Source organism: Coturnix japonica, chromosome 5, assembly GCF_054131305.1.
Source record: "Coturnix japonica strain WE chromosome 5, WE-NBRP24, whole genome shotgun sequence".
Lineage (NCBI taxonomy): Eukaryota > Metazoa > Chordata > Aves > Galliformes > Phasianidae > Coturnix > Coturnix japonica.
In genome coordinates, this window is record NC_140667.1 from 37182385 (window position 1) to 37209775 (window position 27391).

The 27391-nt window shown below is 41.4% G+C and overlaps 1 protein-coding gene across 20 annotated transcripts in view; it reads left to right on the forward strand.

Annotated features, from left to right (window-relative positions):
• TTLL5 (tubulin tyrosine ligase like 5) overlaps positions 1-27391 on the forward strand; it is a 107144-nt gene that overhangs the window by 55510 nt on the left and 24243 nt on the right. For all 20 annotated transcript variants that reach the window (XM_015865139.3, XM_032444624.2, XM_032444629.2 and 17 more), the window contains one exon: positions 3301-3455. In XM_015865139.3, coding sequence (XP_015720625.2) covers positions 3301-3455 — 155 coding nt within the window. The remainder of the gene's footprint in view (positions 1-3300; positions 3456-27391) is intronic.

Below are 27391 nucleotides of genomic sequence, written 5' to 3' on the forward strand. Positions count from 1 at the left end.
CTGGTTTTCATTCTTCCTTTTCTTTATTTGGAGGTATCATTGCATGTGTGGGACAGCCAGGAGATCTGGCCCAGCCACTTAGACTTTAGCAAAGCCTTTGACACTGTCACTCACTCTATCCTGCTGGGGACACTGGCAGTCTATGGCCTGGACGGGTACACTCTGCTGGGTAAAGAATTGGCTGAGGGGTCAGGACCAGATTTTGGTGGTGAGTGGAATTAAATCCACCTAGTGACCAGTCATGACTGGTGTACTCCAGGGGTCAGTACTGGAACCCATCCTGTTTAATATCTTTACTGATGATCTGTTTGAGGGGATTGAGTGCATGCTCAGGAAGTCTACAGATGACACCAAATTGGGGGGAAGTGTTGATTGACCTGAGGGAAGGAAGGTCCTACAGAGGGGTCTGGACAGGTTGGGTCACTGGGCTGATGAAAATGGGATGAAGTTCAACAAGACTAAGCAGCAGGTCCTGCACTTTAGTCACAACAACCCCATGTGATCCTACAGGCTTGGGGCAGAGTGGCTGGAAGGTTGTGCAGAGGAAATGGACCTGGGCGTATTGATTGATGCTCAGCGGAGCCAGCAGTGTGCCCAGGTGGCCAAGAAGGCCAACAGCATCCTGGCTTGTATCAGAAATAGTGCAGTCAGCAGGAGCAGGGAGGTGGTTGCCCCCCTGCACTGGGTGCTGGTGATGCCACACTTCAAGTACTGTGATCAGTTTTGGGCCCCTTATGACAAGAAGGACATCAAGGTTCTGGAACGTGTCCAGGGAAGGGCAGCAAAGCAGCTGAGGGGACGGAAGCACAAGTAGTACAAGGAGTGGTTGAGGAAACTGGAATTGTTTGTCTGGAGAAGAGGAGGCTCAGGGGAGACCTCGTTGCCTTCTACAACTCCTTGAAGGGAAGATGTGGTGAGTTGAAGGTCAGCCTTTTCTCCCAGGTAGCAGCAATAGGACAAGAGGGAATGGCCTCAGGTTGTGCCAGGGGAGGTTCAGGTTGGATGTTAGAAAAAGCTTCTTCTCTGAAAGAGTGGTCAGATGCTTGAATGGGCTGCCTGAGGAGCTGATAAAGTCAGTGTCCCTGCAGGTGTTCAGTAAATGTTTGAGTGTTGTACAGAGGGACATGGTTTAGTGGATAACGCTGGTGGTAGATGAGTGTTGGACTAGATGATCCGAGAGGTCTTTTCCAACCTTTATAATTATATACATTTCCCATTTCAATTATAAAGCAGACCAAGAAATTAAATTAAGCAAGGCTACAGAACTATACCCAGCAGTACTGGATACAAGAGTTGAGACTTTTGCATCTGTTAAATTTATTCAGAAAAGTATTTCTGTGAATTAAGCAAGACCATAGACATCTGGTTCTTTTAAGCTTATGCATCTCTACGGTCAAGAAGGCAAGTGTATTGCTTACCTTCAAACTTGTTATTAAAAACAAACAAAGAAGACTAACTTTCTTCTTGAAGATCCATATTAACATCTTTTCTTTTGAGCCACATTAGTCCTTTTATTAGATATTTTTTTTCTCCTACTCCTATTTTTGAAGCTATGAGCTATTCTTTATGGAGCTTTCAGTATTTGCTATTGTCCAGGTACTGTACAATATCATTTTTTTTTTAAGCAAAAGAATTTATTTGTTGCTAAGTATTTGCCCCTGTATGAAGGATACTGTTGCATCAGGTGTACAGGAGGGTTAATATTATAACTGGAAAATGAAGCCACTCTACTGTGCACAGATGTGTTGGGGTTCCCTCAGCAACCTACCAAAGCAACATCGTGGCAAGCTAATTACAGCAGCTGAAATGCCTCAGCACATGGCACAGTAATAAGAAGTAGCACCCATCTGGGTGGGCTGGCTGCAGCCAGGCCTTACTATCATGCTGGTGTTCTCTCCCTCATTTTGAATCCCTTGCCTGTCTTTAATCCTGCTGTAATTTAAACACCTGTCTCTCTGGAATGTGTGAAACGTCTCTTCTACCTACAGGAAACTATTTGCTCACCTGCTTTGCTTAGAAAGACAGCTTTCAAAAAAACAGTGGTTGTAATATTAGAGAGGAAAGCATATCACATTAATAGAGCAGGGATGAGCTGGTAACTCAGTGTGTCTGGTATCAGAATGATGTTGAGAAAAGGTTGGATAAAGTCATTGTAATTTCATGTGTCTGTACAAGCAAAGTTGTGATTGTTGTTGCTGACAAGCTAAGAATTATATATATACTGTTTGTTTCAAATACAATGTTGGCCTCTGTCTGCCTCATTTACTATTCTTGGTTGTTTTTTGCTTTTTTTTTTTTTTCCAGATCATAAAAACTTGGTGGCCACAAACTGTCATTGTTACGTATTTGTATGGTGTCTGGCACTATAAGACCTAGGACGGATTTGATATTTTCTATTGTTGCAATGAAAAGGCTTTAAATAATAAAGGCTACAGAAGGCTTAGATTTAAGGGTGAAGAAGAGGGGTCAAAGTGACTTCTAATGCTCTTTTCCACATGAAGTGGGTAGTGCTGCTCATTTCTGAGCTTGCCCAGTGTGCTCCACTGTAAGGCCTGAAAATTGTGAATTAATGGGTGAGAAGAATTATGCACTGACCAAAGGAAGAATGGGGTAGGACAGAACTGGGAAGGAGTATGGCGAAAGGAGGATCCTTTTGGGGAACTGGCAGAAGAACAGTGTGTTATTACAATACATTTGTCCAGAACTTAAAGTAGGTGTTTTCTGAATTCAGGAAGTAGCTAAATGCCTTAACTACTGAAAGGGTGACAATATCCTGTGCTGCCAATTGCCATGTTAGCTTATGTTCTAGAGTTCAATCAGAGTGTGTGGATTGTGCGGTTCTGCATAAGAGTGTTGTAGGTGTGAGTGCAGCATCATGCAATGTAGCTTGTATATGTTTGTTTTAATTAGAGCAATTCCACACAAATACTGGTAAAAGAGCATTGTTACACAATAGCAAAGTTGGGAATTTGCAAGCTATGCTTATGCATTTATAGGAAGTTAAGTTGCACTTAGGTAACTTACCTTTGAGATGTGGAGCAGATGCAGGGCTATTTTTTCAGTTCTTCTTTCCAGTTGTCCTGTGTGTCATTGGTTACACACCTTTCAGTTGCCCCAGAGATGAACAGGGTAATACAAACAAGTTGCCTTTACCATATGACCTATGATTTTTGCCTGATTCTTGTCCTTTTCCTCCTTTGTGCTTTTACTTACCTTAGTACATACTCTATCCAGTATGCTTAGCGCTGTCTTTTGCTCTTTTCTTGGTTTTAAATGATGTCTTTTTCATTGCCTCTGCAGTTAACAAGCTTGAACTTAGCAAGTGGAGCTGTAAGCAAGGGGAATGCAGCCATGCCCCCAAGCTACCGATCAGCGCTCAACAGAAAAGGGCCAGTGTGTTCTGTTCAGTCAGACACTCTTACAGATGACAGAAGATGCATCTCTTCATCAGTCAGGTAAGTTAAAACTGATGCTCCATGTTTTTGAAGGTGGGTGCATGGTACTCAAGAAGCTCATCCATAATTTGTCTGATCTCTTGCTCAGAAGATTTGGCCTAAGGGCCAAATACCAGTTCTTTTCAGCACTACCCTGGGAATTAAGCCCATGAAAACTAATCTGTGTTCCTGGTACCAGCGGTTTCATGGTGGCATGAGTAAATAGATGAACACGTAGAAAGGGAGGAAAAAGGAAAAATCAGTTATTATTTCTAATCTTGGACTCTTTGGTGACAAGATATGCAGAATGCAAACCCTTACCTGATACTGCAGAAATCTCCACCAAGGCTTCATCTTCGTTCCTTTTTTCTTTGAGTATCAAGTTTCTATTGTTTAAAGATAGAGCAGTACCCTGTGGTGTTTTATTAAGTTTCCTTTTCAGATGGCTTCCTTCTGCTCTTTATTAATTTTGGACATGGGAATTTGTTTTTGTGGCTGATACACTCATGGGACTCAGAATTGTGATTCTGCAGGAAAAAAAAGTTGTTCTTCCCATGCTTGGGAGAGCAGCACCCTGTACCCTAAAGGTTCTAGATCTTGGAAGTTAAGAGCAAGGTGAGCCTACTGCAGAAGGCTAGGCTGAACACAGGCTTAGAACTGCTTGAGACATCTGATTTCTTCATTTGCTAGTGCTTTTTTGTCCTTTAAAAATCAATAACAAGGCAGGACTTTCACAGTGTGCATTTAGGATTAGAAAACAATGTACAGGTGAAAATATTAATTCATGTAATTGATACCTGAATGTTACTGGGACATGGAGGAAGGTAAGAAAGGCAGAAATGCAGTACAGAAAGCATATGACCTGGGTGGTCATCTTTTCCCAAATGGGTTCTTCAATGGAAGGAATGGAATGGGATTTGGAAAGCTCAAGAAAAATTTTTCTTATTTCGTCAGTCCCTGCTTTTCATCCTGCCTAAAGAAGAGGAATGTGAGAAATGAATTCCTGGCCTGTTTCTGTTCCAGCACAACATTTGCCTGGGGTTTGCAGTTATTAAGAGAGGTGGTGATTCTGCTCTTGGAGACTAGCCAGGGTAGCTATTACCTAATCCAAATAAAGAACCTATCCAACAGGTGTAAGCTGCCTTCCCCTCCTACACAGTTTGAGGGAGCAGCAGAGTACAGGCTGTCATAAAGCTTCTGTTTACTTCTCAATTCTACTTGCATCTCTGTGTGGATTCAGACATAGCTGGGAAAGAATTACGGTCTTAATTTTCTATGAATCTCTGCAGAAGGCACAATAGTAACGACCTTTCTCTGAAGTCATTTCTATCATATGTTCTTACCTACCAATCTGACAACTTATCTTTTAATGTCTAGAGCTCCACTCTGCACTGTGCCTCATCTAGCATTGCATGTGTAGCTTAATGCCTATAGAAATTGTTCTGCTTCATACAAGGATCCAAAAGGTCTTCAGAAGTGTCTGGCCACAGCTGGTGTAAGATTCTGTCATCAAACTTCTTATGAAACATTTGGTCTTTCAGTACTTGAGTCATCCTTATTATTCTCAAACCAAGAGACAGAAAGACACCATAAGACCCTTTGCTGAATGATTTTATTTTCATGGTTGCTTGCCTAAAATGGCCAGAATACTGGAAATTAAAGTTGTGCATAAAAATGGGGAACAAATATTTTGAGACATTGCTGGATTACTTCAGTCGCAAACTTTCTTTTAATGAAAGAATTCCTGAAGTAGTATCAAGATCGTGATACATTGAAATAGCTATCTTGTATTTTATATTACTTATTTGCTACTTTGTCTGTTACATTGGAGCTCAGTAGTTCAAGGAGGGTCACCTAATGAGTGTCAGCCTGTGCTCAGTACTGGATGACTATGTGAAGAAAAGCTTCCTGTTTTCTTCCATTGAGGGTTCTTGTCTAGCAGTTGTAGAATTTAGCAAGGATGGAAATGTTTTGTCAATGGGTCTCTTATCTGGCTTGCATTTGGCTCCGGTTCAAACATCTGCCTCTGAAACTCAGTCATTACAGTTTTTGCAGAGCCATCTTGCTGCTTCTGAGTTTTGCTTGAAAATTTTCTTGTGACACTCGTGAGCTATGAGATTCAGGCTATTATGAATACATTTTTCTCCTCCTTAATTCCTGCTTACCCAGTACTGATTTATCTCAATTTCTCTGAGCAGTAGTTCTCCTTTATTTTTTTGGGGGGGTTGAATGTTGCCTGTATAGAAGAGTTACCAAATTAATAGTCAGCTTGCCAAAAGACAAAGGCAATTTGAGTTGCTCAGAATACTGAGACAGAGAACAACTCAGGATATGTTAAAATGTTATTTTATAAATCTATAGCACTGTCCCTTTTAAGACTTTTTTATTTTTAGCTACTTCTTCCCATAAGCTTTGTCTCTGTTCCCAGTCAGACTGAGATGAAGTATAAGAGGTGCAATGTTCCAAGTTGCATAGGAGTTTACTTTTGATGTCTGTAACATGGCTATCAGAGACCCTTTGCCATGTTTGCTGCAGCCTGGCCTATATTACCCTCTATAGCTCTTTGCAGCTCTGCCAAACCTGTTCCTTCCTTCTTTAACCATAGTCCTAAAGGTCTTATTCCAGTCTGTCTCAGCTTTTCTCTTTGTCAGGAAGGAATGTTATTTATTCACATTCTGTTTTAGCCATATGAACACTTTAGTTATACGCTTTATAAGGGAAGTGTTTAAGATTGCTGCATATGACTTTATCATAATGTTAATAATGTAACCTTAGAACAACAAAAATGAAAGTCATTTCTTATTATCCACTGGAACTGGTTTCCTGACATTGAATTTAAGACCTTACGAGAAATGTGGCAATGGTCAGCTCCTGAAGTTCTCAGTTGCACAATAATGTTAGAAAATAGTGTTTAAGAGAACAAAATTTATTGTTCAGAACCTAAACTAATTTCTGAGTACTGTTGGCAAATAGTTGCATGATCACTAATAATAAGGGTGGTAGGCTTTCCTAGAAGCTTCTGGCACTGGAATCTGCGCTATCTCACTTGTTTTTGAAACTCTTCTCAAAGAGTTGTCTGGGCTTTGCAGATCACTTAATCTCCAAGACCTGGGCCAAAGCTAATGAGAGAGAATCTTTCTAATTAGTACAGATTTCTGTGTTTTCAGTGGGCAGCTTGGATTCAGCCATCCTTGCACAGGTTCATCTTTTAGAACTCATACAGGCAGTGTGTTGGCAAGCATTCAGCAGTGATACGTGGTCAGTACTTTTCCAGACCTTGGTTTCATTAGCTCCTTGGTCTCTCAGGACAACTTTCTCAAAACTAAAGATACAACCAACCTAGCTCTGCAGATTTTTTCCCTGTATCTTTTGACATATTTATCTAACTTGGTTGAAGGAGGCAGGCAAGCAACCTTCTCTGTCATCAGTCAGAAGCTAAGATGGCAGTCCAACTTATACCAGACAGTTTAGATTCTGACTGCTATTAAATTCAGAAACAAAGGATTCTGCTCTTCTCATTGTTTAACAAGCCCAAAATATTTCTTGGCTCATTTCTTAGCCAAGGTGCTCAGGTGCATCAAGAAACGATGTTTTGTTGGCATACTCTCTAATCTGGGTTAAATGTCAAAAACAATGTTTTCCAATTTTCTTATCCAGGGGTTTCTGTGTTTAAGTTGTTCTGTCATTCTTAGTGGTAGGAACAGCTTAGGGCATTGTGGGTTCTATGCATATAGCTGCCATGTGCCCAGGTTGCAATACAGGTTCTCCTGGTAGTCCTGTTTTATTTCTTGCCTGGAAGTCTTGAATGGGTTGAGAAATTAAAAGATTCCACCCAGATATTTAGCATCCTAGGTTTTCAGGAACCCCAAACTGTCTAGCTCAGGCCTAAAAATCCTGTAAGTATCTGATCTGTAGTGAATCTGAAGTATTCTGGAAAGATTAGATATGCTGTATATCCACAGTATACTTAGAGCATTCATGTAAGTGTTTATGGGTTGCGCTGCCTGTATTTTACTCCTCATGTGCAAATCAATGTTATGGGCATGGTAAATCAAATACTTCTTAAAATTGCATCTTCACAAGCCTCTTCTAATAGCAAAGATGTATTTGTGTCCTGAATGTTTTAGACAAAAATAATGGCATATTTGGCTTTTGCACATTTCACCACACAAACTAGGACCCCAAGTGCTACATCCTCAGACAGTCTTTCATACTGTGTATGCAATCTCTGAAAGCAGAAGCCTCGTGTTAATTCCCTGGCCTTTGTTATCCTTAGATGGATAGTGGATCCCCTACCTAGGACCTACTTCTGCATTGTGGTTGGTTCATTACTACTAGGGCTGTACATAATACAATTTGAGACTTATGGTTTAGGAGGGCTTAGCATGGTAGGCACAGCGTGGCTGTTGTAGTTATGTGCCCTGGAAAATAACTCACTACGTATGGGCTTGTAGCTAGAGGCAGAGATGAGAGATTTGTATTAATCTTGGCAGCTAATGCTAATTTTTTTATAAGAATAGATCTGTTTCACTCTGTTGCATGGTATGTATTGCCTTGTAGTTCTGCATCTCAAGGGTAAGTGGTAATTTTCCTGTGTTCCAAGTTGCATGTTTCAAGCTCCCTGCAGTCTCTGGACAGGTAGAGACTGTCTGTCCTCTGTCCTGTGCTCCACTTGCCAAGTGGCTGGAGCCTGTTTGTTTGCATAGCAGCTGGGCGCAGGCTGACTTTGAAGAGACTGTACTGCACTGATGCCTCTGGAGGAAATTAAGAGAGAAGGCAGCAGACACTGACAGCCACAACAGACCTTCAGTTTCAGGAAACACTGCAGTGACCTTAACACCTCCCTAGCTAGGCAGCACTGAAGTGCCAAAGCAGCAGCAGCAGCAGAACACAAACAAGACCGGTCCTGTGCCAGCAGTGCCTTCTCTGTTCCTTTCTCCTCATACCATTTGTCCCTTCTCTTTTTTCTCTTGTAAGAAATGTCTGATTATGAGCTCGGTCTGTCTGCACTATACCACTTTTCTGCAGGCTTCATGCTTATTCAGTCTTTTTCTTTCCTTTCTGGAGTAAAGAGGTCCCTTCTAATACCTAGCAACAGCAGAGTGCTGTTGTTCTTGCAGCACTCCTTGTCTCTAGCTTGTACACATTCTTTTTTCATTTCCATGTATTAGTGAATGGGCAGCCTTCCCCCATCCTGGTAACCTCTAACCGTTGTCTTTAAGCGTTTCCCAGGGTCTCTGGTGTGACAACTTGTTAAATTTGGAGGCAAACTGGCTGACTACACCTTCAGAAATACGCACCTTGCCTTGTATTACTTCTTTATATATTTTGGTCACGCTGAAGAAATGTGTGATGGCAGGTTCAATTACTTTTATCCTGCTTGGAAATTGCCCTGAGCCTCAGCACCGCAGGTTGGCACTGCCTCGAAGGATCCCTGCTTCCCACAGCCAGGTCTTGGCTCTGTCTGCTTGGAGCCTCTGGGAGAGGAAAGGCGGAAAGCTCGTGACTTGCCCAGACAGTTTGAGGCCTGGCCCTGCAGCCTCGGCTCCCCAGACACTGTTGAGTCGGACTTGGCTGGCAGCCGCTGAGCTGTTACTTTTCCAAGGTAATAAGTGAGATTAATCGCAGGACCCTTTCCAAAGGCGAAGGGGGTTTGGGTTGAGTGTGGGGAGAGTGCAGGAGCCAGTGCTGGGTCTGGGAGCTGGAGGTGAGAGCTGAGGCCTTGGATCAAGGCAGAGCTGGGCATACGAAAACTGGTGCACAGCGTGCAGCTGCAGTCTGGGGATTCCTAAGGCTGGTTCCATCTGAGTGAAGAGCACAGCATCTGTGTTACCTCCGAGGGTCCGCTGAGCTTGGGCAACTGTGCTTTTTGCAAGTAGTCCTAGTAATGTGAGAGGACAGGTTTCTCTCCCAGCACCTGGCTCTGACTTGCATGACTTCCTTTCAGAGAAGGTATGAAGATCTTTCCCATTATCCCCACCAAGCAGCCTGTGTTGGTAGGTGGAGGGCAGTAACAGGGTTTTCATACCTTCCCTAAAGATAATACATCATTGTAGTTGTTGGTTCTTTCTTTTCAGCTGCCTTCCCTTACTGACCTTTCTCCAATGTAAACATAGGATTTGCCATCCTGGATCAGGCTGCCAATCTTTATACTTCACCTGTCTTGTTTTTTGGAGTAACTACCACTAATATCTTCAGTGAAAGTGCAGAACTTTTTGACTGGCAGTGAATAAATTTCCTGCCTCTGGGGAAAGCTTGCTTTTGCCCTCCAACTGCTAACAGCTGACTTGTAGTTCTCACCGTGTTTTCTGTTCTTCATAGGTAGTCTAGCTGTGGGTGTTGTCATTAATCATATTTTACTGTCTGGAAAGGTTGTAGTCTCATTCATGAGCTGTAGCAGTGAGTTCCACAAGTGAATTTTGTATTATGCAGAAGTTTCCCTTTTTTAAGTGTTTTCAAATTTGCCAGTATTCTCTGCCCCCTTAATGTGTCAAGGCAGATAGGAGTGCTTGCTTTATTTTCTGCGCTATTCGTTCTGTAGGTTTCTACCGTCTCCCTCCTTACTTGTCTCTCCGGAACTAAACAGACCCATTCTTTTTCAAGTTCTGAGTGGAAGTCTTCCATCCCTCAAATAATTGGCTGGCTGGTTTTATTCAGATGACAGGACTTGAAAGCAGTACATCAAGTAGGAGTGAAATGCTGATTTTATGCAATGTTGTCATTTTTAACTTATTATCTAACTCATAACTTGCATATGCTTATACCTTGCTGGCTTCTGACCACGCTAAACATTGAGTTTTCATTAATATATGGTTGTTTTTCTTTGACTGTTGTAGTTAATGCAACACTGAGCAACAGGTATAAGGCAGCTCATGCTGGTACAATTCTTTTTTTCATTCCTCACCAATGAACTCTCTTCTGGCTTTTAGCTCTTATTAATAGATTGTGTTGGCTGTGACAGAGGCTACATGCAGATCTTGGTTTTAGCAAGCGTTTTATTTAGTATAGACCTAGCTTAAATCTTTTAGGATCTTGCCTCATACCCTCTCCCCCACCATCCCTAATCTTAGATGTTTGAAATATTCTGTAGAGGTTCTATGTGTTTTATATTGTAAAGCAATCTGCAGATCTCTTTCTTTTTCTCACTATTTAGTTAAATCTCCCAATCACCATTTTAAAAATTGCTTTACAGAGTGGTAAGCAGAGGGTTAATATGGCCATTCTTCTCACTTCATTAGTTTTTGGTGGGAAGATCAACTGCTCTGCTACTTTCAGCTTTCTAGGAAAGAGGATACCTCAGCAGTCTGGAGCTTTGCAGGAGCTGCTCTGCCTCAAACAGCCTTTCTCTCTAGAGGAGTTCTGAAAGGGTTACAAAGGAGCCTTGGCTGTTTCCTTGAGCTATTTGGAAAGGACAGGCCTCAGACAGTTTGGCAGGAACCTGGGGCCCTGTTTTTTCCAGCCCAACCCTTCCTTCTGCACGGAGCTGTCAGGGAATCCCACGAATGTCTGGTTTCTCCCCTTTCCTAATTTTTTAACAATATTTTTATCCATTCCTGGCTTATTCCCACACAGGGACCTCAAGTTTTGTCCATTGCTTGGCTTTGCGGGTAGTGAGATGGAAATGAAAGCTGATCTTTAGTTTACAGCTGTGCGGCTAAGAAGGGCACTGGGAAGCTTCCCAGGAGAGTGGCCTTTCTGGCGCTGATGTTAAGGCAGGTCCATCTGACTTAAGAACAGAGGGATTGAATGGGCCCATCTTTGAACTGTGCTGCTCCTGTGGGTCACAGTGAGGCACTTGATGCTTCAGAGTGGCATGCTCTGTATCCGCCCTGCTGGATGCACATCAAACTGCTGCTTTTTAACAATGGAAAGTCCCATTTAAGCTAGTCTTGTAATGGACAAGACAGTTTAGCAGCCTTTCCTTCATTTGCCTTGTGCTCTCCAGGACTGTCCTGAAGCTGAACTCATAGTGAATATTTTGGGAGATTTGAGTTTGCACTGTACCTTTTGGTGTCAAAGAAATGGATTTGTGTAGAGAGAAGGAACAGATGTCTAGAACGTCTGATTACTGCTAAGAGCAAAGGCATTGAAAGGTGTCTCTGTGTTGGAGATACCATGTTCTGCAGCTGAGAAAGCAAGATAATCCTAACTCAATTTCTCTTTCTCAGTAAGCCTGTCAGATGCTGGGAGCAGTGCGTGATCAGAGATCTGTATGGAAAGCCTTTCCAGAAGGCAGCCCTCTTGTGGGACGGTCCCTGGACAACTCCTTGAAGTCAGTAGCCAAAGAGGCTGAAATCAAGCTCAGATAAATCAAGGTTTCAGTGACCAAGTAAGAATGCCAAAGCAGAAGATAGCAAAAGGGGCCAAAGGCTTTTCCTTCTTCCTGTTAGGCTTTGTTTTGGGGATACCTTCCCTTGTACGGTGAAGTTTCTACCACCAGTATGTGTTCACATTTTCCATCCAAGTCAAAGTCATGCTTTGGCTTGACTTGTTCAGGATGAACACTGTACTTTTTGGTATGTTGTCCTGTGATATAACAGGAATTCCATTCAGGAGTGGAGAGAAACCCCTTTCCTGTCTCTGGAAGTGTTAAGTCAGCCTTTTCTATGAAGGTCTTACTTTGTTACCTAATTTTCCCTACCTTTCAGAATGGGGAGGTTTTGTAGCTGACACGGGAGTTGGTGAATTCTGTGTTGTTGGCTCTGTGACAGACTGTTATTCTCAAGGGCTTCTCTGGGCTGCAGGTATCAATCAGCAGCTGTTTGTGAGCTATGCAGGGCTCTAACATTTAACAAAAAAACCCTCTTTTGTAAAAGGAAGGGGGGGGGGAAACAGCATTAAAAAGTCAGAAAGTATTTCAACTTCCATGTGCATGTGGTGACAGCTTTGTTTGAAGATCATCCTTGCTAGCTCTTTGGCTTTTGAAGTATGCATACATTGTGTGATCTGAAGAGGAAAGGTTTTTTTTTTTTTTGTTTAGGATATAGTGTGGTTGAGTAGCATTGGTGATTTGGTGGTGTTTTCTTAGTTTTTACCTAGGACCAAAATACTCTAGATAAGAGGACTTGATTGATAAGAAGATAGAATGCATTTCAGTGAATCAGAAGGGTTGGACATTGTGCTGTCCAGAACCAGTGCTGATTACAAATGTTATTAAGTGTACTGGCAAAGGTAGGCTCTACAGCAGTAGGCTAAATTAAGTCTTATATGGAAGTACTGATGTATCCAGGATCCTTCATCATGAGTAGTTGTTCTTAGAGGTTCGTTCTGCAATGATAGTTGAAAGATGAATATCCTCCTTTAAGTAAATGAAACAACCACCAGATAATGCTTAAAGCTACTGGTTTCCAAACACTCTCACACTGCACTCATTGAGCTTTTACTAACATTTCTCATTCAATTACTGTCCTTACTGTCCACAAGCAAACCAGGTTGGGAGAGGCCAAAGCAACCTGACTGATCCAGATCTACTGAAAACTGGCCCTGGAACAACAGCCTTTAGTAAAAGGAGTTTCAAAGTGAGAGAGCCTTATCAAAGATGCTGTTTATGTTTCTAGCTACTGGTGTCTATGATGTTACATGGCTTCTTTCCCTGAATTTTATATTGTTATCTGGCTTAGTAAATATCTTCCATGGCCTCTTCTATCTGTTGTATGTCATGTGGGACCTAACTAAAAAGTTAGTCTAAGAAGATTATATGGAAGAAACCTCAAGTCTCGAGGTCCAAGGACAATCTGTTTCTTTTTTTTTTTTTTTTTTAATACTGAGAAGAGAGTGCTGATGACCAGAGAGTTGTTGTCTTCTTTTCAATATACTTTGTATTATTCAAAAGGGCAGGTTAGACACCCATGTTGGTCCTTTGTAGTATTAATATCTAGGATTTATGTCTTCTGACACAAACAATAACTGAATTTCAAATGAAGACTGTCCAGTACTCATTAAAGACAAGATACTGCTTGCTGTTTTATGACATCTAATTCCCATTATGTTTCCCTTGAAACCTGAAATTGTGGTTTTACAAAATGCTTGAAATAACTTCTTTGCTAGAAACTGTGTTCTTAATGAACATATTTCTGGTCTCAGCTCCACTATCAGATACTTGGATTAAAGATTCTTTAACAGACTCATGATGCTTAAATTTCTGGTTTTTCCATAAATACCTTCAGCTGGCTGATACTTTAGGCAGTACTTAAAAACTGTCCCAACTTAAGCGATCAGCATGACAAAGAGAACACCATCTCAGTCATTGGGAAGAAGTCAAATGGGGAAAATAGTGAGTGCAGGCTCTTTAAACTCTTCAAGAACCTCCAAAAAAATACTTGACGGACTTTGTTCTTAAGATAGGTTCACTGAAAAACGCATCTCTCTATTAGAAAAGAACTGCATTTGGTAGCTCCAAAACATTCTCTAAGAGAGAGAGATTTTTGTCCTACTGACAGCGGTACCTGCAGGCTTCTGTTTTCATAATGTCTTACCAAAATATCAAGGAAATTAGAGATGATTCCCTGTGAAGCCTCATTTAAGTAGTTGGGATAATTTGGTATATTTAGGGACATTTGAATTACATCCATTTTTAGATGTTTAAAAAATATTTTGTCATTCTGTTCAGGATTTTGGTTTTGCATAAACTGTTTCTTTTTCTCTGAAGGTCCAAGTCACCTCATTTCCGTGTGAAGTTCCACTTTCCTGCTGATTATGCTAGTGTGATTTAAACCATTTAATTATGGAGTTGGAACTATTTGTTTCAACCCAAGCCATTGTATGAAATATGAAAGTGAAGTAATGTTATGCACAGATTTCTACACCATTATGCGCCATATGGCACAAAATGATTAATGTAGTGCAGCAATTTTCTTTACAGATGTTTTCTAAACAGAATAAATTCTTTATAAGCGTGTTATGATCTCTTAAGGCATTGCAGAACCTGAAGATGAGACTATAAATATTGTTATCTTTGAAGCTGTTATATGTTTCTAGGTAGCAAAACCATGTAATGCTTACTCTTGTGATTTAGTTCCAACTTTTGTCTGATGTCCATTATTCCCCTTTGTGCAGTGGAGAGGTTGCTTATTGTCTTAACCTCTGGCTTGTCCCTACAGAACCATTAGCACAATATATGACAAAAGATTATCCTTTTTGCAAATATCACTGTTTTCAGCTCAAGGCATCCAAAGGCCATGCTCATCTTTTCACAGAACAAGACTGTAGTAGTGTAGCAGTTCTGGTGTTGCTCAGAAAAAGTCTGTCCTGTTTAGAACATTGGCTGAAACATCCCATAAACCATCAAGTGTAAAGTAGTGGCATAGAAAGATTTCTTGTTTGGACATTTGACAGTTGTCATGGACCTCTCCTGGTGTGTCTTATCTATGCTAGGAAGGGACTCTTGAAAGGACATTATTCCACTAAGTGGCTGGGATATTTTAGTCTGTCCTTATAAGGATTTAGCATCTGCAGCTGCATCTTTGATGTGTTCGTGCTTAGCATTGCATGCAATCACTTGGTGAATTCCTGAAGTACTGATTCCATGGTTCCCATCTGTGTTCCCAAGTCTGGGAGCTTCTGACTAATTATAAAATTTTCTCTGTATACTGTAGGAAACAATTCCATTTTGGCTCCAGAAGAAGGGATTGGGTTGGACTGGAATATAGGATTGCATAACTTTTTTTCAACTTTAACCACAAATTCCTATGAAAGCTATTCCGTTTCTCTGTAGATACCTGCTTTTAGCTTTTGGTTTCCACTGTCATTTGAAATATTCAGTGCTCATATACAGTCCAGAAGCAATTGAAAGGCTTACCCCAAATCAGGCATTAAGGAAGCTGAGCAAAGTTGCATGTGCAAGAGAAGAGCAACATCCTATTCTACCTTTCTCAAACCCCTGAGGGGAAAGTGTGGTTGTAGTGTTCAGCTGGGATGACCAGCAGTGCTTGCTAGTATCCTACATTCTTCTGACTGAAGGAAGATGCATCACAAATAGATGTGCCTGTTCAAATGGACTGAATCTAAAATGTTCTACTTCTGGATGCTGCAAATTAAACAAGAGCTTATCCTTCACCCCCTAGCCTGCCACTAGATGCAGAGGCAGAGTTGTCACGTACAAGAATTCAAGCTCTTGGTTATCTAAACAAGTTTTTGTGAGAATTGAGCATCTTATGCAGCCTGGGTCTAACAGAGAGGGATCTTTCCACAAATCCTAAGTCTGGGAACAGCCTTTTAGATCATGCCAGTTCTCTGTGCTGTACAGTAACTATCTGAGCATCCTTTTACTCTCTTTTAATGACAGATTTTGTCTGTCATCAGATTTAGTAGTTTCCTGAGGAAAAATATTGTTGACTCAGGTAAGCCTAAGCTTTTTCTTGTTCTTTCAGTGGTATAATCACAAATTCCCTATTCACTGTGCATAACTGTGGTCCATCAGCTGGCCTCCTTGGTCAGCATGTGCACTGCTGCCAGCAAAGGAAAGAGGGAGGCAACGGAGTGTTTTGGGGCTCTCCCACAATTTTCCACTCCAGCACCTGCTTTGGAAATGGCTAAAGAACTGCCAAACATGCTGAAGTGGTTAAGTGTACCAGCTCCTAAAGAAGCTAAAGGGGAGGAGTGGTTCTTGCCTGATGGGTTTTCAAAGGGAGCTGAGACTTTGAAGTTTTGTTTTAGCAGCTGCCAGGTATGCTGCCTCGGCTCGTGCTGCACTTCTGCCCCCAGCCTTCATACATTACATTCCTCTTTACACATGCCAGGATGGAGAAAATGGGGAATAAAATTAATTAAGCCAAGAGTGTGGATATTAGTAATAGAGTTGCTTTATTGTACCCTTTGGGTTAGAGTGCTTCATGCCACATATCAGCAAAACACCTTGCATTTGCTTTGGCCCATTAGAGTAACAAATTTATTCACTTCAGTTTTCTTTGCTCATTAAATTACTGCTTTTTTTGTTTTAATTGTTTCAGCCAAAATCAGGACAATGATTCTTCCCAAAGTAATTGTAATAATTTTAATACAGTTTTGTTCTGTAGTGGCTACATGAAGTAGGCAGAAATTTATGTCTGTGATGCCTCAGAGCTCCTTTCTCAAAATGATGAGACTGGATCATCTTTCCAGTAAGGAAAGCGAGACCCAGAGAAATGTGGGGGGATAAATGTTCCTGTCAAAGCAGGAATGGGCACCATTCAGTGCAGGAGCTGCTGGAGGTAGTTAGCTGGGAGCTTCCCGTTTGCTCACCCAGTTCTTTCTGCCAGAAAGGAGGTGTTTTATTTCAGTTTATTTACACTGAATGTTGAACTCCTTTATGATGATGTGAACTCCTCTGTGAATTTTCCTGTGGAAACACTGTGTTACTGGAGATGTCCTTGAGCTCTATTCTTTTCTGCAGATGAGGAGGTAAATAGATCCCAGTAGGAGATGGGCATTTATGGAACAGCACTGGGAATGGAGTTGGGATTTTATTCTGCACAGCTTAAAACAAAAAAGGAATGATAGGGAGGCCAGAATTGTCATAAGCTGGAATAGTCTTCTCTGGCAAGAGAATGTGCTTCTGTGGTATTAATCACTGGAGGACAAAGTGCCAAAAATGGAGCGATTCTTGCTCTGCAGTACTTGGATAGTTTACTTTTTCAGGTGAGGCTTTATAAAAATAGAAGCTTTTCAACTCATTTATTGCAGATCTTTACAGTCCAATTCTGGTATGTTGATACTAGTTTCTGGTGGTAATAGTGGTGGACAGATGCATGGGAGCTTTGGTGGGAGAGATGCGGTGATTTTTGTTGTTGTTCCAATATTGGCTATAGATTTCATACAAATGCTTTCTCTTTCAGCATTAGGAGTAGATAGCACGTCACTCAAGTGGAAGTGATATTCTGTTAATATATTTCTTTAAGGTTGTACTTTATCTGTCACCAAAATGTGTTTGATACATTTTTAGGTTTTTAAGGAAAGAAGGATCTTTTGCAAACTTTTTCTTTGCTGATGTATCAATGCTTGGGGAGTTATCCAAAACCAGGAGACTGTTAACTACAAGCATACAGCATCACAGCGAGGACCTGGAGAAGTGACCTTTAGTTCATGTTTTGTATTTTTTTCTTACTTGTTTGTGTTTCAGCAGACAGATGTTTTACAACTCTAGCTGTGTTGCTGACCAGTAGCACCAGATGTGCTTTCCTGTTGCCACTGCAGTACTCTCTTTTCTCTGAACCATTCCTCCTAATATCACTGTTGCCCAGGTAGCCCTTGGATGATGACAACTCCTGGTTAGTTGAAGTTGCACACTTTGAACTTGAAGTGCAGAACAGGTTCAGGCCTCCCATCTAGGTACAGAAATTCTGAATGTAGAAGCGTTGATTCTCATGTGAAGTTCTCTTATCTGGCCATGATTTTTGGCCTTCAGGTTTATAGGCATGTGAGGAACTCAATACTTCAGCTTGCTTTGTCCCCCATAAAAAGACTTTCTAAGCTATCAAGATCTATAAGGGCTTCTCTAAGACACTGATCAGAGGGTCATTATTTATTGCAACAAGATGATAAGTGTACTGGATGTCTAGCAAGTTTGATTGCTTTCATGAACTTCAGAACAAATTTTGTAGAATTTGGAGGCAAATGCTGTTGCTTAGTTTTGTCTGCTTAGAACTTAGATGACAGATCGCCTGAAGTTGGGAGACTGTGACATCTCTACTCCATAGTCATATGACACAACTCAAAAATCATTTGGGCCTCAAGAGATATGAAACTTGGACAGCACAATCCTGGAGGAACCCTTGAAGCCTTGTGGTGTAATGCTGTCCTGTCCTGCATCTTTTGGGAGGCTGACAGAGACAGGGTCATTTAGCTCTGCAGGGTATTTATAGTCTAGAGCAGGGGCAGAGCACTTCGAGTGTTCTCTCACATCTGAATCCTAATCCTACCAAACTCAATAGTCTGTTTTTTGTTTGTTTATTCTTCTCAAGCGCTCTAGATTTCACCAGTGTAGCTCAATTCTAAGTTTTCATTTGTCTCTTGAGACTTAAATGAGAGGCGTGAGCTTCTCCCTTCATCCCCCATTCTGTTATTCCAGTGGGATCTTGCAGCTGCTGCTTGGGCACATCTAGTGAGGAGCGTAGCACTCTGGGAAAGCCTACGCAGGAGGAAACTTAATGGAAAAATATTAAGGAGAAAAAAATGTGTTTGATGGACTTTTAATATAAAAGAGGGGAAAAAGAAGAAAAGGGGGGGAGGGGGACGTTTATTCACTGTAATAGGAACCAAATGTTGGCTGGTAGAGCAGCTGCACTCTCACTCTTTCCCTATAAACTGTGAGCGGCTTTTCAAAGAAGGCATTACAGGGTGCAGGGCTGAACTACTGGTCCTGATTTAACCCTTGCGCCTCTAGAGAGTGGTAGGGAGTGTGCGTTTCCAGGAGAGTGGCAGAATAATGTCTTCAGTTACGGACCCAGCCTAAGCATATTCTAGACAGATAGTGGTGCTTATTGTGTATTCATCCTCTTGTGGTACTGTTGCCATCCGCTAGAAAAACATCATCAGGAATAAGTAGAGCTCCTCAGTCTTTTCATTTTCAATGGGCTTATGTGCAGTCCGTACAAGTCACGTTTTGTGTTGGTCCACTCGATCCATGTTAGTATTTTATAGGGGAGGCTCTGTAGTGAGGAATACCTTTCCCATCTGAAAGTGGCACAGCAATGCATCTAAATTCCTGGTGCTCTGAATTCACTGGATAGGATAAAAGGGCAAATGTAAGGTGGCAGTTAGGTAACCCATTACTCAAGTCTGAATGACTTACCCCAGACAAAGCAGAGCACAGTAGTGGTGAGGGGAAATTACTCAGAATCCATCTCTTCTGTTCGAATTCCATATGTAATTAGTGCTTTAAAATCTGGGGGATGTGATGTGGGAGAAGGCAGTTCAGGTAATTGCAAGTCAGAAATGTAGACAGGTAATCTTTCCCAAGGCTTCCTCATGATAGAAGAATGATACCAGACTTCTGCGTTAATCTTCCTGTATAAATACCTTGTTATTAAATGTTTTTGCTAGCTTGCTTGCATTTGGAAATATGGAATTATGTGCAGGAAACATGAGGCCACCACCACCTCTCACTCTGTATGGTTCACCCCTTTGTTTGCACTCGCTGAGGCTGGGTGAACTTGTTAATCTGTATCACATGGTGAAGATATGCTCAGTTACCTTTTCTGCTTCTCCAGTGACCTGATAAACCACAGCAGCATGGTGGTACTGAACTTTGCAGCCATCTGGCTGTTAATTTTCTTCTTGATTTAGTCTTTCTAATAGTGAATTTAAAAGCTGCTGTGTGTAAAGAGACGGAAAACGATGCTGTTTTTTAACAGCCCATTATTTCCCAGATCTGAGAGACTGCAGCCAAGGATGCTATGAAGGCCTCAACAGAAAAATGGCTCCATTGAAGAGTAAATACTTAAATTCATTTATGAAGACTGGCAAGTTTAGTGCTCCTGTAAGTAAGAGATTTATATGCCAGCTAAATCTTGGAATAGCTGAGGTAGATTAGGCCTACCTCCAGAGATTTATTAGTACTCCATTACTTCAACTTGTTCTTCCTCTGCTAGACTGCCACAAAACTGTTTGATGTATCTCATTTCCAGCCTGCTAAATCATGGTATTGCCTGTATATGAAGAGTTAAGGCCTAAAATGCACTTAATTCCTAATCTGCAGCAGAATTTAGCAGCCACTACATTGCCTTTCTTATAAGAAAATCTATCTTTATTCTGAAACTCAGTGTCAGGGAAAAAGCAGGAATAGTTTATAGATGCCAGGGAGCAGGAAATAAAGTATATTATATTATGCAGCAGTATATATAAGAAAGGGAGAGAGCCCAGGAACTTGGATAGAATTTATTAGAATATAACAAAGGAGCAGGCAGACAAGGTACTTTTCCACTATAGCTACTGTGCATGTGCATTCAGAATGCGTTCAGATTTGAGCACCCTTCTAGCACCAAATACTGATAAAAGTACAGAAAGTGTATAGAAAAGCAATATACAAACAAAGGTCTGAAAGACTAAAGTCTGGTGAGGCTGACTAAGCTCGAAGAAGGTATAGGTCTTGTAGTGAAGGTTTAGACCTGAAATAAGGAGAAGAATATGCAGAGAACCTAAATTTAGTGGGGGGTGTTAGGGAAAGTTCTAGACACTGAATGTATACCTGCCTGTGTTGTGCAGCTGATGGTATGACGCCAAGTCCCTGGGATATGTGCATTACAAGGAAACAAGTTGGATGCTTTTGCATGCATCTTTGTTTTTAAATGAAATTCTTGTAACAATAACAACTCTCATTTTAAAGGAGGAACTGTGGGAAAAGCAGAGGGGGACTCCTGACACTTGCTAAAAATTATAGACATAAAAATGTTCTGGGTTGTTTAAATTGTGCTTCTGTTAGCTCTTAGAGTTAACCTGTGAAAGAATCTGGAAATTGTTGCTAATTCCACAGAACCTCTCTTGTTCTTCCCCTAAACCAACTTTTGGCATGCATCTTGTACATCTGCTGTCTTGAGGCATGCAGATGCTGACAGCTTTCTTACCTGCTCTGTAGGTAGAGGCAGGTGAGGCTGCTGAGAAAGTGGGGAGCAGAAGAGCTAAGGCTGAATCTATTACGAGTTCCCTGCATCTGTGCCTCATCACTAAGAGAAGGTTTGATTGGTGCTTTGGGACGGAAGCTTTCCGACATCTCTGTAACACCTTCACTGTGGGAGATTGTATGTGTCACTTTGAACTGGATTTGAACCCAAAATACCGTTCTACCTTTACTGTGCCGATGCAGCCTTGATAGGTTGCTTAATAACTTTGAAAGCTTTTCCATGGCTTCCCTTGCAGAGCCTGAAAGCAGATGGCAGACTAGGTGATGGCATCTTCCTTTTACACAGGCCTCCTGCTCCTCTGTCTGGCTGTACCTTTGCCAGGGAAGTTCTGCTTTGTTCTCCCTGCTGATATTTTTTGGAAAGATGCCTTTCTTTACTTCTGCAGTATGGCTGCTTTGTGTTGTAGGGGGTCTGTGTGTTCCAGCAGTCAGATCTACAGGCAGTGTTAAAATAGAAGTTCTTGCTGACTAAGCTGTACCAAAGCGGCTCTTTCCTAGAGACTCCTGATAACAGCAGAGGACAGGAGCAAACCATTCTGAAAAGCTTGATGTTCTGTTTCTTAATTTTTAATTTACTGCTTTTGAATCTGAGGGGAGGGAAGGAGGGAGAAGAGACAAAGAAAGGCCTTGAGGCGAGCAGCACTGTGAGAGGCCCGACTGCCCTGCGCCTCAGCCAGGCCCCCAGCGTCCTGGGCTTTGTCCCACTGTGTTTATCATTGCTCCATAGCCAGCCCCAATCTAGGGCCTATTGTTAGGGATGGAAGAAACACATAGCATGCCAAAGAAAATGTTCAGTGTTTTTCTGAGTGGCTGTGCATAAGTCAGCAGGATGCTGGGAGCTGCCACGCTAGATGGAGTCATTAGTTACTAGGCCAACTACTTTTCTAGCAGCTGGTGCCCACCAGGACTTTGTACTGAAAACTTCCTGGACCTGTCATACCACCTGAATGCCCTGTAGGCAAGAAACTACTGCCTGAGATTGTCTTACATTCCTTGGCAAGGTGGGAGCTCTGATTTATGAATGCTCTAAGTTCCCTTCTTGCCAGAGTGGGCCCTGGCCCCTCCTTAGCTCCAGCCTTTATAGAAAGGGATATAAAACATTATTGTTAGCTTGTTACCTAGTCTGAAAGGAGAATTCTTTACTCAGTTTTGTAGACCTCCAGCTATAACAACTCTTGCTGTCATCCTATTGCTTCTTACAAACTAAGAGTTAAACATAAAGCATTATTTTTTCAGGATTGCTGAAGCTCCATTTGCACAAGCAATTTGAGCATAGCTTGCATTACCTTTCAGTGAGATGTGGGCACTTTTCAAATGTTTCAGAATTCCTGCTTACTAAGTGATGTATGGGAAACACCAGCATACTGCATGGATTAGTGTTGTTGCCTGTTACACACGAGTCAGTATCAAGCAAGTGCCCAGCTGTGCCATTGGAAGAAGGCTTCAGCTGAAATTCAGATGAAAGCATGAAATGTGTAAATATGTATGAAAGCATGAATGAAGCTGTTCTTTCAGTAAGGACTTCCTGTATGTTAGATAGTAACTGAATAACTACAAGATTCTCTGGCTGGCTTTCAGTGGTCTTGATGATAGCTCCATTCCTTGGCATTCCCTATTAATCCATTTGATGTGGGGACAGAAGTCAGCATCCTCCTTTTCTGTAGAAGCTAATCACCACATTCCTTTCTTACAGCAACTACATTTATCAAAGCTTTTTTTCCCTTTCTCTTTTTTTTCCCCTGTTGTTGGTGAACAAATGTATTAGCATTTAGTTTTTTATTAGCATGTAGAACTGCAGTACATCTGTATTAGCTTCTAGCACAGGTGAATGTAATTGATTATGAAAGCGTTGCTTACATCAGAAGAGAGTTAATGATTTTTGAATAACATCCTCATGGAGAACCAAAGCAGGAAAGAGAATTAGGACCATAAAACCTGAAGGTTAGTGCATTGTATTCTAGCACTTTTAGGCTGGGTTATGATCATAACAGCAGAGAGAGTATTTCAATTATATTGAAATTTCTCTGGAAAGCAAACTTGTATCTTTTGTGAGGCAAGAGGTTTGCAGTGGAGAGTCTTACACTGTCAGGGCAAAGGAAGAGGGAATTCTGGCTCAGGCCTTATAAAAACTGCAGTTCAAAGAAAGGAACACAGTGGGTTTCTTGCCAAAAATACCGAGTAGCCCTAAGAGCTGCTGGAAGGACAAAATCTTGCTTACAAAGGATGGGCTATAATGCCAAGGCTGTGATTTCCTGTACATAGTAAAGGTCTGAATCCTGGCCAGGTCTCTAGACTAAGCAATCCATAAATAATCCTGAGCAAGCAGTGAGAAGATTGCTCACAACCAGCGTGGCTGACAGAATGGAACTCAATCTCTGGTGGCACAGGTGGGAATTTCTGTTTCCCATTTGCATGTATGTACATCCATGTATGTATCTGTATGTGAAAGCAAGTCACAGAATTGCAGGTATTGGAAGGGACCTCTGGAGATCATAGAATCATAGAATTGCCCAGGTTGGAAAAGACCTTGAAGATCATCAAGTCCAACCACATCCAGAAGCTTTTCCTTCAGCCAGGTTGTTTTTATAGAGTTTTTCTATCATGTGAACTCTGTAGTATCTATTAAGCTGTGAGATCCTCTACAGATTTTTTACAGCCTTCATTAATGTGCTGAATCTGTTGCTGAATTCCTTAAGCAGAAAAGCTAATTTCAGGAAGGGCACAAAGGTGTTATCTTGTTTTGTTAAGTCATCTGACAAGAAGAGGCTGAGAATAGGAACTGTACCATGATGCATTCCTCTGAACATGGCAAACAGAGCTGGAGCGTATTGCTGGCAGCAGCATATTGAGTCTCAGACTTCAAGCCAGTTCTCCTGTACTAAAGGAAGTCTGACTTCAGATGTAATATCAGCAACCTGGTAATATGTTATATAGGGACTTTCTCAAAGTGCTGATAACCTTCTCCTCTATGAAAATAATCTAAAGACTTGCAAATGTGCATGTTTTCTCTTATCAAATATTTAATGCTTTAAGTTATGAATTTATATTGATTTCCGTCTATAAAGAAGAAAGACCTGTGGAAGCTGACAAGCATGTTCAATCCATAAGGGTTTTGCAGGCCATGAGAGTGAAATCTGTTCCAACAAGGAACAGTACTTCCAGTAGAAACAAAAGTGACCACTGTTGTGCTGCATCGTGTGATGAGAAGGAATACGTGTATTGGAACTGTAGGGATTTGCATACAGCCATCTGCAGTGCAAGAAGATGTTAGCCAGTTTTGTGGGATTGGTTTGGCTTTTCTAACTGAGTTCTTTCTAAAGATTTTATAGCATAGTTTCAAGAGTGTCCTCCTGGGCAGTTTAATCTAAACCTACCTGGGTAATGTTACATCCTTAAAAAGTTATTTCAGTCTATAGATCATGTATTGGTTAAAACAGGGGGGGAAAAAACCCCCGAAGACTAAAACAAGTTAGAGTACAAATTAATGTTTTTGATGGTCCATTCAAGTGAGCAAATGCTGGATCAAGGCATCAGTCTCGGTGCGTTTTTAAAGACAGGACCACCAGACTTCAGAGTTTGTCTTCCCATAACAGTTAATCCTTTGCTAGGTATCTCAAAACAGAAGAAATGCGGATCAAGGAAATGATACTGAAGTTCTGCTGTTCTGTTAGTGGCTCTCACTGTACTACGAACTGCAGTCACTGTGTATCATGTCTGTGGCACAAAGCCAGATCGCCGATCAGCAGGTACAGCTTCAGTGGAGTTTTCATTTATATCAATTTTATTTCCTTCATTTCATCTTGACTTTCATGTTTGAGAGTGAATCACTCCATCTTTTGTTTCCTAGGCATTATTTATGATCAAAGGATTGAATTTATGGATTGCAGGTTCTGAGGTGATACAAGAGGAATTGGAACAGATACTAGTTTCTAGAACGATTAGTGGAACTTGACTGAGTTCTCTTAACTTCAGACTGTTACCTGCAGCAGATTTTGTTTCAAGACCTTTAACAAAACTGATTGCATTATCTCAGACCAAAAGGACTACAAGGCTCAGTGTCCTGCTCAGGCAGCAGCCTATGGAAATCAATGGTGGAAGAGCATTAGGTGATGTTATGTGATGATGGTAATTCCCTAGTATTCTCTTGGACTCAGTGATTTCCTGGCCAGGAGGTGTTATCTTTGTATAAACGCAGTTCTAGTGTCTCTTGCTTACATTAGTTTGTATAATTACTTTTGAACCCTGTAAAATTTTGGTATCCCTCGCTTCCTGTAGTAAGAAGGCATCCACAGTTAAATTACGTGTGAAGAGAAAAAGTGCCTCATTTTATTTGTTTCAGCCTGCTCGTCTGATGGCTTCGTATTTTTTTCCATCATCTTACAGTATGAGAAGTAGTTGTTCTCCATTTCTCTTCTCCCTGAACCTCATGAATTTAAATATATTTTTCCTACTTCCTTTCCATGGTCTCTTTTTACACAACGAAGAGCCCTTATTTATGTAGTCATTCCTCAATATATGTTGTTCAGTACCTTTGATAGTCTTCTTTGGTGATGCAATGTTTATTTTGCATTTCTCAGTGATTTTCAGTTTTTCAGCTGCAAACTTTTCTTTTTTAAAAAAGAAAATTCACTCTTTTCCTGGTTCGTTTCTAAGTAAGTGCTTTGAACTGCAGAGACCGTAGTACAGATTCATGTGGAAATTGTCCTTTTACTCTGTCTCTTGTTTCATGTGCTTTTTAACTAGTTATTAGATCCACAAGAGATATCCCCATGGAATTGTGCTGGCTTACTTTCTTCAGGAAGTTTTTTTCAAATGAGGGATTACTGGTGTGAAAATGTTACTCAAAGGAAACTGACAAGACGTTATTTCAAAACAGGGGTACTGAAGATCATGATCTCTTAGTAGTACTGACAAGTAATTAATCAAACTGCTTACAGAGCCTTAATGTGTCTTCCAAGGAGCTCCTGAATGCTCACCTTTGTGTCTTCTGCAGTTGGTGTTTGTTTCAAGGGCTGATCTGCAGTAACCCCCAGCTATCTCCCAAAGGGCACATCCCCAGCTCAGCACAGCCCTTTGTGCACTTCATCCAAGTGCTTTCCCCTGACTTTACTGGAAGAATAACAGAGACTGAGAGACTGCAGCTGCTTCTTCACACAAGGGAAAAGTCCAGGGATCTTTAACATCTGGATTGATGAGGGAGTCAGTATCTACGCGGTGAAAAGAATCACAGAATTGTAGGGGTTGGAAGGGACCTCTAGAGATCATCGAGTCCAACCCCCCTGCCAAAGCAGGCTCCCTACACCATGTCACACAGGAAGGCATCCAGGCGGGTCTTAAATATCTCCAGAGAAAAGAGCAGTTTTTATTCTTGGGGTGAGAGTTGAGTCCAGATGGCAACAACTTGCTGTTAACCCAGTTGGTAAGGCTGTAAGATTGGAGAGAAGGCAGCTGGGGATTGTTTCAAAGTTTTTGTTCTGGCTTTTATGGCATCCCGTGCCCAGTAGGGGACAGTGCTGGGAGACCAGCAGTGCAGTGCCTATGGATTTGTAGCTGAACTGTTGCAAACAGAACCTCAGTAACAGAGAACAGTGGCCCCATTACTGACCAAGGAGAGGATAAAAGAATACACGCATCCTGAACATATTGCTGTGGAGGTTACCCTGTACTCATCTTGTTTGAGGACGGAAACAGAAAGGGGAAGGTATCTGAGATTCTTTTACAGGACCACAAGTAAAGAGAGTATCTAGGAGTCTCAGAAGGCAAGGAAAAGAGGAAAAAATTAGGCGCTGTAGGAGAGGAAACCGAGGAAAGCTGACAAAACTAAGAAAATATTTATTTTAATTTTATAATAACATTTTCAGATATTGGATGATGTTAGAGAACTGTTCTTTTATAAACCAATAAAGAGAGATGATTCCTGCTCCATAAAAAGAGGACGGAAGAAGAATGGCAGGTTCAGAAGAGGGGAGCTAATCTCCCAAGAGATCTATCCTCAGAGTCAGATTCAAACCTCCACAGCTTGACTTTCAAGGCCTGAGTACTCTCTAAAGCATTATAGTTTCCCAAGTGCTGGTGATAGAAAAAGAACTGAAAGACTGTGAATCTTGTTGAGATGTAGCAGAAGGTAGCGGGTAGCAAGAGTAACTCATCCAGTATTGCACTGCTGAGGTATGATGGAAACAACAAAGTGAGGAAGGGGGATCTCTTGAACAGAGAAGTCTAGGGAAGTCTACCTACTGCCAATGGCCCAGAAGAGAAAAAATGGTAGCAGTGGAGGAAGCAGGGGTGGAAATACCAGCAGCTGAACTTCTTTTCCACTAGACTGTCTTAGTTCTGTGTTGCTGAGGAACTGGGTATGGACAGA